The sequence below is a fragment of the Lethenteron reissneri genome, chromosome 24 (genome assembly GCF_015708825.2).
Source record: "Lethenteron reissneri isolate LAM-NWPU_2019-01 chromosome 24, ASM1570882v1, whole genome shotgun sequence".
Taxonomy (NCBI): Eukaryota; Metazoa; Chordata; class Hyperoartia; order Petromyzontiformes; family Petromyzontidae; genus Lethenteron; species Lethenteron reissneri.
In genome coordinates this window covers 8,162,149-8,177,540 of record NC_083802.1, presented here as the reverse complement: position 1 = coordinate 8,177,540, position 15,392 = coordinate 8,162,149, and the positions used below count along the sequence as shown (strand labels likewise).

General features: G+C 45.4%; 1 protein-coding gene across 1 annotated transcript in view; it reads right to left on the bottom strand.

Annotated features, from left to right (window-relative positions):
- SZT2 (SZT2 subunit of KICSTOR complex) overlaps positions 1-15,392 on the bottom strand; it is a 111,537-nt gene that overhangs the window by 79,293 nt on the left and 16,852 nt on the right. Inside the window, 22 exon segments of the mRNA XM_061557827.1 lie at positions 148-339; positions 341-755; positions 1,571-1,756; positions 2,737-2,809; positions 3,316-3,435; positions 3,817-3,952; positions 4,593-5,024; positions 6,330-6,411; positions 6,966-7,058; positions 7,339-7,465; positions 8,088-8,194; positions 8,548-8,697; positions 8,699-8,725; positions 9,283-9,395; positions 9,688-9,800; positions 10,926-10,968; positions 11,000-11,191; positions 12,038-12,196; positions 12,551-12,635; positions 13,402-13,484; positions 14,594-14,797; positions 14,947-15,060. Of these exon segments, the coding sequence (XP_061413811.1) occupies positions 148-339; positions 341-755; positions 1,571-1,756; positions 2,737-2,809; positions 3,316-3,435; positions 3,817-3,952; positions 4,593-5,024; positions 6,330-6,411; positions 6,966-7,058; positions 7,339-7,465; positions 8,088-8,194; positions 8,548-8,697; positions 8,699-8,725; positions 9,283-9,395; positions 9,688-9,800; positions 10,926-10,968; positions 11,000-11,191; positions 12,038-12,196; positions 12,551-12,635; positions 13,402-13,484; positions 14,594-14,797; positions 14,947-15,060 (3,246 nt within the window).

Here is a 15,392-nt window from a genome sequence, read left to right as displayed (position 1 = left end):
CTGTCATCATGTTCATCCACATCACAATTGAAACCAACATCAGCTCACTGGCATCACCATCTTCACCATGATCATCACCATTGCCCTTTCACTACTAAGATACAAACAGCAAGGGGACCAGCTGGTGCCTTTGCATGTAATCATTACCGGTGTCAGAGGCAGCACGTTCCGCAGAGAGAGATTCTTCACCCTCTGGTGAATTCGGCGCGTCTTTCGTGACGACGCTTTCTTCGCTATCTTCAATATGGACGTCTATGGCAGGCGTGGGAGAGGTAATGCCATCATTTGAGCTACTGTCTTCGATGACGTTGGTGGTGACAGTGGTGGTGGTGTCAACAGAAGCAGTCACAGCAAGTGTCATCGTGAGCTGCACCATCAACAGCAGGGTCAACGACGCTACCGTCAACAGCAGCCTCAACAGAAATAGAATCAACAGCACTAACATCGACAGCAGCAGTAGCTGCTGCTGCTATGGCATCAGTATCTGCTATGGCATCAGTATCATCACGAGCCCTACTATCAACTGCAACACCATCAGCACTGGCAGCATCATGAACACCACCACCATCACCACCATCACCACCACCACCCCCCCCACCACTAGCGGTGGCTGCAGGGGCTTCAACGCTGGTAGTGTTGCCGATATCCGCGTTGAGCGAGGGCTCTGTGTCCCGTGTTTCCCGTAGGGCCACAAAGTGAAATTCTCCAGATCGAAGGAGCTCATATTTCTGTCCCATGTCCATTGACTCCAGCTCCTGGAGACAAACACAAATACACATGAAGATAAGCATTACACAGGGTGTTTACATTTTTTTTAAAACACTTCTAATAATTTCGAACAATACCACAGCAAATCTGCTGCCTCCGGGCAATGGAGACCACCTGGAGATGATTCCAGGCACGTGTTGACAATGATGGCGAACCAGTGGAGACTCACCTTTTTGAAGCTATTAACACACATTTGTCATCATGTTAGTGCATTATCCATTCTTTTTCCATGAAAAACGAGTCCCGTATAAGTGTATAGAAAAACGCGAGCACATGCAGAAACATATGGAGACGCGTAGAAGCATGAAGAGACTTTTGCAAACAGACGCACACGGTGACAGAGAAACTACTGAGATGTGGTAACATTGAGACACACGTGGAGATGAGGAGAAATGTGGGGACATATGGAGCCAGGAGACAAATTAAGATCTGGGGCACGGCGAGGCATGCGGAGACATCTGGGTAATACAGAAACGTGGGGACAAGTTGAAATATACAGATACGTGATATCAGTGTGGGAACATGCAGACATGTGGAGATGTAGGGACATATTAAATAAATGCTTCAAACACAAGGAGACATGAAGAAAGACGAGGGGATAGATGGAGACACTAAAAGATATTCAGAGACAGGTTGTAGTAGTAGTAGAACATGGTTACAGCATTTGTGATTGGGGCAGAAGCAATCTTGCTTTATGGTCTAAAAGCAGACTTAGAAGTCATGAGCTGTATCCGGCCCGCAGGCGAATGGTTCCCTGACACTTGTGGCGTATCCAATCACTCCTCTCTTCTCACTCTCTCACCCGCATGAAGCGACTCATGGACTGGTCGGGCCCGAACACAAACTGCAGCGCCACGTGCTCCGTGAGGCAGGAGGGGCGGTCCCGTGAGCGCGACACATGGGCGGCCACCGAGGCGAGGGAGCGGCGCGACGTGGAGCGAGACACGCGCAGAGCCGACACCACCTCGTCGCGAAGCAGCCAGCGCACCTGCGTTGGGCGGCAGCAGCAGCGGGAGGAGGAGGAGCAACAAGCAGGGTGGAGATGGGTTGTCAAACTTCTTCTTTCGTACGGCTGATGTAGATGCAGAGCAACAACTACAATCTCACACCCAGGTGGTCAAGCCAGATTACTGGGTCAGAAGCAGCGGAGTTGTTGCGTAAATAGAACATGCCAATTCATCACTAGTACAGCATACCGGTGTGTTGGAGAACCAAGCCACAAATCTGACTGTCGCCTGATGAAGCTAGTTGTAATTACTGGCGAAAACGTCGTACTCAGATTGTAAATGTTGTGGCTTGGCTCTCCAACACACTGGTGTGCTGTACTAATGATTAATTGGCACGTTCTGTTCACGTGACAACCCTCACTAATTGGCTGTCTGGTGGTGGCGGGTTTAACCACATTTATATATTTACACGATCTAACCCAAAAACACCTGTATTATGAAAGGTGGTGGTGATGGTTAATATAATTAACAAAATGATGGCAATTGTGATCGAAATGGTGGTGTTGATGATGCTGAAAGTGGTAGTAGTAATGGTGACGATGAAGGTGGTGGTAAAGTGATGATGCCGATTTATTCCTGGTGACTCGTATATTGGTGGTGAAAACCCAATAATGCTGAATAGGCATGTACTTAGTCATCAATCCGTTAAATAAAACTGATTTTTCCACTCACGATAAAAGCATTGAACCGTGGCGTGCAGGAATTGATTGTTTGCAATGCAAAGGTGTTGCATACAATTTCCTCAGGTAAACCCTGCAGCCATTACACGTGCTGCACTGCTCACCACAATGGTGAATACTTCCAATATAATCATGGTGCCGATTTGTAACAGTTTATCGAATTGAGAGGTGAGTGAATTGTTACATTCCTCATGATCATGTGGGGATGAACAGAATGAAGATGACACTGTTGGTAGTAGAGGCGTTTGTAAAAGACTCCGTGTTCTTGCGCTCAAAGTTACCTCCTCGACGGTGTCCAAGACGGCTTGCCTGTGTGTCTCCGTCAGGTTGGACAAGGGGGTCGGTATTCCCTCACTGTCGTCAATGACAAAAGCACAAGGTGGGAGATAAGTGCGTGAGAAATAGAGGTGCGCCCAGTCCAAGGGCTTGAATTCAGGCTTTAGCATTGCTTGCTTTGTGGCTCTGAGATTGCAATTATGTGCCTTGCTGCTCCTGGCGATAATGATACTGGTGGTGATGACGATGGCAAAGGAGCTGCTGCTGATAACGATATTTCTGCTGCTGTTATTGCTACTGCCGATGAGGACGATGCTGATGATGTTTCTGCTACTGTTATTACTACTGCTGAGGATGATCGTAAAGATAGGGTTATTACTGCTGCCATTGCTTCTGCTGCCTCTGTTTCTGGTATTACTGGCATTGCTACTAATGCCACCACCGCCACCACCACCACCACGGTTACAGACAATGACAATATATGACGGCATCGTGATCAGAAACACGGTGAACAAAACACGAATGAGGGCAGCATAGCGAGGCAGTGCAGTTGCACGCATTGGCGCGCGGGCAGGTGGCCTAACCGTAGCTCGGCAATGGCCGAGGGGAGCAGTGGGCCGTGCAGGATGTTCTCCTCGTCCGACCGGTAGGAGCTGCCCTGTGCTGGCGAGCGGTGTATGAAGGCGCTGTTCTCAGACGCGTACCTGGAGTGAAGTGAGAAAAAAATTAAGCAAACAAAATATAAAAAAAACCTCTCAACCCTCTTCCTTATTCACGCTGCCGGGCAGCAGATGAACATGCAATGCAAGCTGGGCGATAATGTCAGGCAATGGTTCATAACATATGCGTGCGTATGTGTGTATGTGTGTGTGGGTGGTTGCATGTGTATGCAGAGCAACAATTGTCTTCTCTGCATTTTGGTAAATGTAGTGCCCCCTATTGGCTGCAGAAGTCACATGAAACATTCGCAACCAACACATACAAATAGAAAATCATCAATGCTTACTTGCATTCAGTCAATGCGCAAGAACATTGGAAATGATGTTATCGTATGTGCGTGTGAATGCGTTAAATAACAGACTGACCTGTTATGCGATATCCCAAGTGGCGACTCCTCAATTTCAAGTGGCAGGGTGAGGATGATGATGTCCAATGTGACCGTCAAGTCCTTGAGACTAAACTTCCTCAGATCCACACCTTCCAGCCATCCCAACACCTCCCCTGGGACAACAGCAACCACAAGACAGCAAAGGGTAAAATATGTCGCATCACCGCTCCCTTCCTTCTGCCAGAAGCCACAATGAATGCACTTGCCCACCAAGGTCTGCTCTTGTAGTTTTCATCGCTGCCGCCACCTGGCATTAGGTCTTACCCTCATTGCAAAGTCAATGTGTCACTTCAAGGATCTATCTTACGAGATAATAGTTCAGTTTAAGCTCTGCACCTAGACAGCAGACAAGGGGAAGGGGAGATGATTAGGATGGGGTAGGAGAGCAGGTGTAGAAACAGGAGAGAGTTGTTATTGGAGACGTCTCCATATTTAAAGCAAAGGAGAGAAAGGTCTTAAGCCTTTCCTTAAAGTAGGGGCAATAAGAAGTTAGGACAAGAGCGGGAATTCCAGACAGCATGGGGAGCAGAACAGGTATTACTTTAAAGAGTTGGCATTTAATTTCAGGAAATATCCTTCGTCATGCAATGTTCTTTTAACGTTACATTGTGGTTTCGCTGTATATGCTTTATACGAGCCTACACACGTATGTGTGCCGGTCCGTTTTCTGCACAGTGCAATTACACCAACCGACGTAGCAGCACACGCATGCACCGGGCAATTCCGCACACCTCAATACATACGCAAACTCACCAAGGCATGTGGGCAGCGTGCGCACAGGCATGGAACAGTGCTGGTTCCGAACACTGACGGAGCAAGTCAGGTGGATGAACAATGGTGGCAATCCATCACCGCCGTCTCCACCATCATCACCACAGCCGTCACCATCACTGTCATCTTCGTCATCATCGTCATCAATTTCGAAGTCATTTTCCCGGTCTGCAGCGTCAATAGTTCCATCTGATGAAAATTCTACTTCTCCATTATCGTCCTTTTGTTCATCACCATCATCTTCATCATCATCCTCTAGCTCTTCATCGTCTTCCTCGTCATCGTCATCAGGGCCTTTGCGTGGGCCTTGGCGCCAGGTGGAGGTGGCGGCATCCCCTCCCGTGTTATGCTCGTCACGGTATTCGACAACGATATCGGCATCGCTCTCGGTCAGAGAGAAGGAGGTTCGTCGTACTGGAGGGAGCAGGTACAGGAGAAATGGGGCACACAAGGAACACATTTCGTAAGCATTATCTAAGAAGTGCTTTGCTTTGATTTTCTCTGAATGAAACTCCATCATGGTCAAAAGTCCTTGAGTTAATCGTCTACTGCTGTGTAATCAAAAGTTGAGGAACAATATCCCAGTACTCTTTGGGTTCTTTCAGTAAAGTCACGTAGGTGAAAATAAAAAATAAATACGATAAAAATAAGAATAAAGAATAAAAATAACTAATTTAATCACGACGTTTCGGAGGCAACACAAGCTTCCGTCATCAGGTGGCACAACCACAGCAAAAAACATGAATTACTGATTTAATTTAGTTATTTTTTATTCTTATTTTATTTTTTTATTTTCACCTACGTGACTTTACCGAAAGAACCAAAGAGAATGGATCCTTGAAGTCACGAAAACTTCAAATCTAGAAATATCCCAGTAATGATCACAAGAACAGACCGGACTGTGATTTGAAAGTCTTTTCTTCCATTGCGAGGAGATGAAACTCAATGAAGCAAATCTTTTTGCAGCGAGGTACCTAGGCTATGTGTTTCAGGCTATACGACAAAAGTTTGCAGCTCTAGGGGTCGATAAAACCAGAAACCACGCGAGGGACGTCAACAATGGTCATCCTACGGAGACTCGTCGCTGTTATGGAAACGTGAAATTTTCAACACTAAGCTCAGAGCCACCACCAGAGATGAGCGCTGGCCCACGTTCACTTGCAAGGGAAGGACATTGACTTCAGCCTCGAACAATCAGACTCTCTTCTCTACTATTACAAAAGGAATATATTATAAGAACATGCAACAGCCACGACCCTCGCCAAGACAAGCAGACTGAGAAACGAACGAAAGAAGAATGTGCACCATTAACATGTGAACATGTACAGCCTTGTTATCAATCTACTGCTGGATGAGGGTCTCTCCATGCCGTGGAGGTTACACGACTATTCTTCACGACACCGCTTAGTGTGGGTTGGTGAAGGCAGGGTGCATAGATGTTGAAGCAAAGAAATATTGTCGTATAGATTTTTCTGCATTCCCTCTGCTGTCCATCATGGAGCCCCAGAGCCCTACTGACCTCTGTGCAAGGCGGTCACCCATACAAGCACTATCCAATCTCAAGTCTACTTAGTTACCAAACTTAATGAGATCAGGCACTGAGTGATTTGAACACGATAATCACGTGGCAATAACCCAAATAAAATCACTGCCGACAACACCAGCGGCAGGAATTAAACCTCTGACCTGGAACAGGATAGACGGGATTAGAAACCGTACCTCCAGTGCTCCCCTCTGTCTCGGAGACTCCCTCGGCTTTGCCAAAGCGCCGCGATTTTCTCTTGGCGCCCTGAGTCTCGTTCTGACAAAACAATCCATACATGACCGCAGACAAAAATTCACCGATTACGCCTAAAAACTGAAAAAAAACAGCAGTTAAAAATACAAGCAGCCCATAGAAACAAATATCTGCTATTATAAAGATACACAAGTAGGCAATTTGTGCTGGACTGCCCAATGCGGGTTTGAATATTAATAAATGATTTAGTAAACAACTTTAAAATATCATTCACGAGTGATCAAGTGACGTAATTTAAGTGGCTTTTTTATCACAATATCGGAGTTCTCATACCAGTGCTCCGTACGTTCATGTGAACACGTTGTTTTTCGTTAAGTCGAGAGAAAAACCCACGTTGGTCAGCGAGAGACACAAAGCCTCGGTGTGTAGCTACTCGAGAAGAACAGTTTGTCGATTGCTTCTGAAGAGTTGCTGTGCATGGCAGCAAAATTATTCTGCCATGATTGCTACTGTAGGCAAGACCACGATTAACAAGTGTTGTGGCATAGGGTAGAGGGAAACACGAGTGGGTGGTGTTTGAGTTTGTGAGCACCTATTGCACCCTAATGCTTCCATACCTCTTTCTTAGGTGAGGTTGGACAGTAGAAAAAGAAGGCGGGATTGGAAGGGATGCTCTTGAAAAATCGACTGCTGATTTCCAAAAATTTTGCCTGGATAAAGACAGCCATTAATATTATTGAATTAAATATTATACTGCATTCAGAACGGACTTGTTCACTTCTTCACCAACTCAATTATTCATTCATTCACTTACTAATTTACCCACCCACTCCCTCTCTCATGCACTCACATACTTGCTCATGCCAAGTCCCCATATGCTCACTCAAGCTCATACCCACTAACTTGCTCAAGTACGCCATCTACTTGTCCATTCACTCACTGACCCAATAAATTACTCGCCCATATATTTGTTCACTCATTCAGTCTCACCTGTATAGCACTGTGTAGGTTGGGCAAGGGCTGGCATGGGTCATCATGGCTGGTGATGGGCGACGAGGCAAGATGAGGGCAGAGGGGACTGGAGGCAGCGGCGTGCGGTGACGAGCCAGGCAGCACACTGTTACGAGTGACAGCAGTCCGCAGTAATAGTTGCAAACAGTAGTACCAGTCGCAGCAAAAATAGCATTACCATTAACAACAGCAGCATTATTCAAACAGGCAAAAGTATGAGTAAAAGGCATCAGCAAACAGCATAATTGTCATAATCATGTGCATTATTGTCAACATCTGCAGCATCAGTACAGCAACCACAGGGGTAGCAATAAATAATACTAGTAACACAAGCAGCAGCAATATTATTAGGTGATATATGATTAACATCTGCAGCAGCAATACTAGCACATCCAGTAGAAAGACTTATCAGCAACAGCATCATCTAGACCACGATGCATCAGTAGCAGCAGAAGATGCAGTAGCATGAATCTGAGAAGCTTTAACCAGCAGCAGTATCAGGAATTACAGTAGTCATACGAGCATCGCCACCATCATGACAATTACCACTTACACCACCATTTCCATCAATACTATCAACATTATTACCACCATGACCACAACCATCATGAATACCGCTGCTATAACCACAACCACCAGAAACATCACCATCATCTTCTTCACTATCACCATCCCCGTTAAAGCAGAGGTGCACATTCACAAACATCACAACCCTTCTTACCACTCACCTTATTGTAGCCGTTGGATCCTTGTCCATACTCGCAACACCGCCCCCATCATCAGGCTGCCAAGTTTTTCCCCGTCTCCACAGCCTCAGCCACAACAGAAACTCCTCCTGTCCCATAAACATGCATACACGGCATTTGTAAGAGGCTTATAAGATCACTGGATATCCAGAGGGGGTGCAAATTGGCCACATCAGAGAAACCAAGCCTGCACCATTTAGGTTCTGGGTTCAAACTCTGGGGCTGAGTGTCTTTCTGTATCTCTCTAAAATAGGGTTCATAATGGTCAAGTGAAAGACATGGATTTCGTCAAGTATGTGGCTTTCTGTCTTTCCCAAGAGCTTCATAAGGTTTGTGAGGAACAGAACTGCTGAGAATTCTAGGTTCGAGCACTAGGTCTGGCGGTCCATCTCCTTCATGCGATAATTATAATAGCAGTGTGCGTCAGACAATGAGTGAACACCTCTAAGGCTTTCATGTTCCTTGTGACAGCAACAGCAGTAGGAGGTGTGCAGATCACCAACATCGTCTCCTTCACCGTCAGCATCACCATCATCACCACCACCACCACCACCATCGTCCTCCCAGCTGCTGTGGCGGCTTTGGCAGGAGGCACGGGGACGCACGTGGCCACACAGCGCCTGTGGCAGAATTTTATTTTGCATTTTAGATGGTTCATAATGGCCAAGCCAGATTTAACTGGATACTAATGAGCCCTCATATTCTTGGTTCTTTCGGTAAAGTCACGTAGAAGGGAAATAATAAATAAAAATAAAACAGTAACATTCTCACGACGTTTCTATTGCAACACAAGCAATCATCATCAGGTGTGAAAACCACAGCTTTAAATCGAAATTTAATGAGCCCTCACTCAACAGCACACTCATTGGGTTTATAATGGGGGCATGTCATATTCATGAGCTAGGACCACATAGGTCCTGGGTTGGAGCCCAGGAACAGTCCCTTTCTCTCTCAGGAGGCTCATGATGGTCATGTCAAAAGCCAAATAAGTAGGACCACTTAGATTCTGCACTTGTGGTACAGGTGCCTCTCCCTGAGCGTTCATAATGGTCATGTCAGAGACACTGAACCAACACAGCTACAGATTCCCTTGCCAAGTAAAGCCCAAGGTGATACATGGGGGTCTTGTGATCATTGGGGCTCATCAGTGAGCCATGAAAGCCATAGCCGCTCTGACCTGCAGGAACGCCGTAATGTCCACCTCGGTGAGCGTCTCCTCACAGAAGTCAATGGCGGAGAGGACGTCTGATGCTGCGACGGCAACCGACCGTCGCAAGCAGTGGAACAGACCTGGGTGGCACAGGGTCGAGATCAATAAATAGCAACAAAGACCACGAGACGGTGACGGCAGACTCGAGATCACAACAATGACCGCGAGTTGGCTGTCGTGATCGAGCGATCGTGGAAATGTCTGCGAGATTGCAAAAATGCATGAGAGATCGCGTTAACGAGATCAGTGATAATCATGAGATCACAATAAAGACTCAGAGATTACGATAACGACCACGGATGATGATAATGGCCATAGGATTGCAAGGACGACTGTGAGATTACCATCACAAATGAGAGTTCAGAGTCGAACCTTTCATGAAGCTCTGGTGGAACACCTCCTGCACCAGCTCACAAACCACCATGAGCTCCTTTTCCCGATGTTGCCGTGACGACAGGTCAACGCTACCCTCCTCAGACGAACACCTGAGACAAGAGGGGAGGGGGTCGTGGTGGTGGGGGGGACGATCGGGAAAGAAAGAATAAGGACAGTGGAGTGAGCCATGCCAGTATCCTCTGGGGGCCTGTGTTCAAGCCCTGGGTATAGGAAGGGGGTCTCTCTATACAAGGCGGTTCACAATGGATGGGTCAGGCCCACAATGGCCATTTCAGAGACACTGAGCAGCAAAGGTTAAATCAGAGCCGGTTCATCCTGACATGGCTATTATATGAACCCTCTGAGATTGACAGACAACCGGCCGCGGGGCTCAAATCCAGCATATCAGCGGTACTGACTTGGTAGTTACTGAAATGTCTATTATAAATCTCCTACAAGAGGGAGAGAGACACCTAGATTCAGGACATGAATCCTGGCAGTCAGTGATGCTGGTTCAGTGGTCTCCCACAGAGCCATGGCCCATAATGAACCCTGCTGGAGACACCCAGACCTAGGGATTGAAACTCAGGTATTCAGTAGTCCTGGATCGATGTCTCTAGCAATACCACGATGATTCTCCCGTGATAGAAACAGACCCAACTATGGGGATTAGTGTCTCCAACACGGCCATTATGAACCCGCTATAATATCAAGAGCCATTCTGAACCTCCTAAAACACCCATATCAAGGGTTTAAGTCCAGTGGTACTGGCTAAGTGTCTCTGAAACAGTGTTTATAACTGTGACATGGCCTAATTCTATATTTGAAGCTTTCGTGACTGCAAGGATTCACTCTTTGGTTTTTTGGTAAAGTCGCATAGGTAAAAAAATAAAATAAATGAAAACAACTAAAATAAATCATGACGTTTCGGGCGCAACACAAGCGTCCGTCATCAGGTGGGAAGCATGGTCTGCTGCTGATGCAGACTGTTTTACGCCCGAAACGTCGTGATTTAATTTAGTTGTTTTCAATTATTTTATTTCTTTTTTACATACATGACTTTACTGAAAAAACCAAAGAGTATGTGACATGGCCATTATAAACCCATGAAAAAGAGAAAGTGTAACACCTTAAACATAGGATTTCAGCAGTGGTAGCATCGTATATTGGCCATCGTGAACCCCCTGTTAAGGATGTGCTTTCATATGCAATACCCCAACTAGACAAATGCTCACCAGAAAAACATGTCTTCTCCACCCGACGAAGACATTTCTGCTTCTGTTTCTGCCGCTGTGGCCGTGGCATCAGGGGTAGAGGAAGGGCAGGGAGAGGCTGGGAGTCGCTGTGAGTGTCTCACGGAGGCTGTCAACAGAGTGGCTGTAGATGTAAACCGGAAACCTGAGCCCATTGCTGCTAGGAGACGGTTCGAGCAGCGAGCCCTGGCGACTCAAAGCGAGCGAGTGGGAAGAGCGGTGGGGGTGATCCTGGGATGCAGGGCGGCCTGTGGAAGGTGTCGGTGAGTGGGAGTTGGTGTCAATGGCAGAAGTAGTAACATCGTCATCATCATTATAAGCAGTGGGCATTCACTTTAGCACCTGTCGACAAAAGCATCAGCAGCAGAATACGCATTAATCATCAGCAGCATCGGGAAAAGTAAAATAATTATCAGAAATAGAAGTCATCATCACCACTGTTATCATCATAAGTATGAATAGTGACTCGTATGATCATGAAGTGTGAGCAGTGAAGGTGAAAGGAGTGATGAGGTGATCTTGTGGTGGATGGAGGGGGTGGGAGGTGTCTGAAGGTGTTACAGTGGCGGTAGAAGCAGCAGCATCATCACTGTAGATGGGTAATGAGTTTGAACAGTTATTGGCGATATATATAAATCTTCATCTCAAGAAGTGAGCAGTATTAAGTATTTTTAGTGAGCGTGAGTCTTGATCGGTGTTAGTAATTGTCCAGAAATGACAACCAAGGGTTAGTATTTTTAGAGAGCGTGAGTCTTGATCGGTGTTAGTAATTGTCCAGAAATGACAACCAAGGGTTAGTAATGAGTAACAAGCGAGTTTTACATCTCCGATTGTATGGTGAACTACGTAGCCAACCTTGCTGTAGCGAATAGTCTGGAGCGGCAAGAATGTAGACGCGAGTGTGACCTGTGTGGTAGGAAACTGGAATGCTCAAAAAAACCCAAGCAAGAGGGAATAACATAAGCGAGCCGCAAGGCAGTGGCCGCAGCTGCCTATTTACTGGATTGCAGAAGACGCGTCTCACTCACAACACACATATGATCCACCAAGCTTACACTTAGGTTTCTGGGCTGTAGCTAGCATCACACACTCACCTGCTGGAGACTTGACGACTTGATCAGGATCCTGGTTTGGATTTACAGGTAGTGGAACCAACTCCTCTGTTTGTACTGCATTAACAACTGGATCCGAAGCTTGTAGTACAGGATCCGGATTGACTGTATGTGGATTGGTTCCCAAGAGTAATTGAAGGTCTGTATTGAACAACCACACACACACACACGTATACATACATTATTTTGTACAAATACCTTTAAAGTAATTTTTAATTACATAATCAGGAAATGAAACAGACACGCATAAATAGAGAAAAGGTTACGTATCAGATGAGATTCGAGTTCTGCATTGGATGTAGACTAGGATTCTCTATCTGATAAAAAGAGTGTCATGTATACGAATGAGATGAAGATTTGGTGCTGGATGTGTTTTAGATGAGCGTTCTGTGTCAGATGAGACAAGGGTACTGTAGAGTAGACGAGGGTTACACTGGATGATACAAGGGTTAGGAATTCGAAGATTTTAATTCAATAAAATGAACGCAAGGTAACCTGTAAATGACGCCGGCACAAAGACGAGTGTGTGCCCAGATCCCGTGGCTTTGGCGTAACAACGCCATCGCGCAATTCCTGTGCCCTGCGCACCAACAGATAAAAACCAGGGGATTGCGATTAAAATTTAGAGTGTTTACAGAGACTCGGCTCCAGGACATCAGGTCTCAGGATTAGATTTTCTCGTAACAGGGTTTCAAGATCACAGTCTAGACTGATTCAAGGTTCCAGGATCAAAGTCTTGCTTGAGACTGGGTTTGAGGATTAGAGTCACCATTGAGGCTCAGGAAGACTCAAGTTTCAACAATGGAGTCTAGAGTGGAGAGTACAGTCATACCTCGGTATACGACCGCTTTGGAATACGTCGAATTTGGTCTACGTTGTGTTTTGACGAGAAAAAAATGTCTTGGGATACGACGTCTTGCTTGGGATACGACGCACTTGCTAGAACTTGCATGGGTCGGGATGAGTCACCGCGTACCCGCCGCGTATAACCCCGTCCACGACTCCTCCCCTTCCTCACCACCATCCTCGTAGGCTATCGACTCCTCTCAGCAAGGTAAAGTGATGTTACATTTTATTTTTATTTCAATGTAGTTAATTATATTTATGCATTTTAGTAATAAGTAGTGTCTAAATTATTTTATACAACCCCATTAATGTATAATATGCCATATAAAATATCATTTCTTATACTCTGGAACGGATTATTTCCTTTCCCTTCATTTCTTATGGGAAATATTTGTTTGATATACGTCATTTTCGGTATAAGTCCTACCTTCTGGAACGAATCAACGACGTATACCGAGGTACCACTGTATATTCTGATTTGGCATTGTGCAAGGGCTTACCTTTGCTGTAGTCGTCGGAATCGTCGTCTCTGTGCTGTCTTTGCTGGCATTCAATACGGGAGATTCCTGTTTATCCGACTCCACTAAATAAAGAAAAAAAGCAAGCAAACTCTTACTTATCTTCAACAATGAAAACATTTATATTTTTATTAACTGTAAACATGCATGTTGAACTTCTTTCTCACCGTACATAGCCAACAGTGCTAAACCGGATGTGCTAAACATCAATAACCACACAACTATACACCTGTTTCATTGCTTCTACATACTATAAACATGCCCTCCCTTTGTTAATGCTACCCCCCCTCCCTTTGGTGCTGCTGATCCTGCATAATGCATGGGCATAATATGACTTTCAAACCCCCCCGCCCACCTCCTACGCATTTACCATGAATATGCTAAATTCCTCTTGATATGCACATTCTTTTGTTAAGGCTCTCTTCTTCTTCCACCTCCAACTCAGCTTATATATAAGCTCCTAGCTTGGCAGTGTCTCATTCTTCACCTGAAGACGGCTGCTTGCGTTGTAGCCGAAACGTCGTGAGAATTATTTGATTTTATTATGTTTTATTTTTATTATTTTTATTACTTCCCTTCTACGTGACTTTACCGAAAGAACCAAGAAGATGAATCCCTGCAGTCACGAAAGCTTTAAATCGAAATTTATACACCTCTTTTCATACAAAGTAGTTTTTTTTACTCCGATTGTTCATAATAACCATGTAAGATACATAATGTATGCGTCATAAGCAATGAGCTAACAGTTCTTACAGCCTGGATTCAAGCCCTATGACTGGGCGTGTCTTCAGCTAAGGGGGTTTATAAATGTCGTTTGTGAATGACAAAGAACCAACGCTGTTAGTAGCCTGGGTTTGAATCCATGTTTTAGCCACCTACATATATTGCCATTGTGGACAACAGAAAACCTTACACATAGCACAATGTCAGCACAAGAAAAGCGTGGAGTCAAACGACTTTGGAGATAACATCAAAAAAGCCTCATGTTCTCTCCAGCATTGCAAATTTAATGAAGGGCACAACCCACAAGCCAAAACAATCATCTTATATATTCCTCGGCTGCATGTGGCAGGCTGTCCAACATGAATATAATACTAAGAACAAAACAATGGTGACGTAACTAGAGCGAGTTTTGTTTAAATGAATAAACAACAAAGTTAGACTATGTTTGCACCTCCTTGCGTCGGCATGCTGAAGAGAGGTTTATGGCCACCCCTGTTCCTCTCGAGAACCAACTTCACAAAGGTCACATGATCACCCTCGTCCAATGGGATTTCACGGAGAGAAAGGGCATCTGATAGGCTGGTATGGAAGAGGCTCAGGAGCCAATCAGATGGGTGAGTGGAGCCAGTGGTTGAAGAGTCGGGCCATGAATAATCTACACACACAAACAATACACAGTTGGGTAAAGAAGTGTAAATCAGAAATTATGTATTGCATGGACCACACACCCATTCACGTATTCACTCATCTCACTCAGCCCCTTTATCACCCACTCCGTACACACCACCCATTTCACCCACTCACCAGTGCTGTAGGTGTTGAACACCATTTCCGCCTGTCGACACTTGGGCAGGAGGCACATGAGATCAAATCGGAAAGGTATGTGCCACAAAGTGCTGGCCCCACTCTGCTGCTTAACTGTAAACACATACACACAAAGACAACGAGTTGCTGTTTAACCTGAGCTAAGTGTTCTTCGCCAACACATATTAAGACCAGCATCGAGTGTCAAGGGGTGTTGTGATCAGGAACATATCAGATCAATTTTAGGAAGCCACTGGAGCTATGCACATTTAAATCTAGATTGAAAACTCATTTCTTTAGAACTGCTTTTTGTGTTTAGTTTGTTGTCCTTCCCCCCCACACCTGGTTGGTTACGTACGGTGCAAAATAATTTCAACATGTATACATTTTGTCTCAAATGTGCATATATTTTACAAACAACAACAAGTACTCCATTAAGGCTCAGT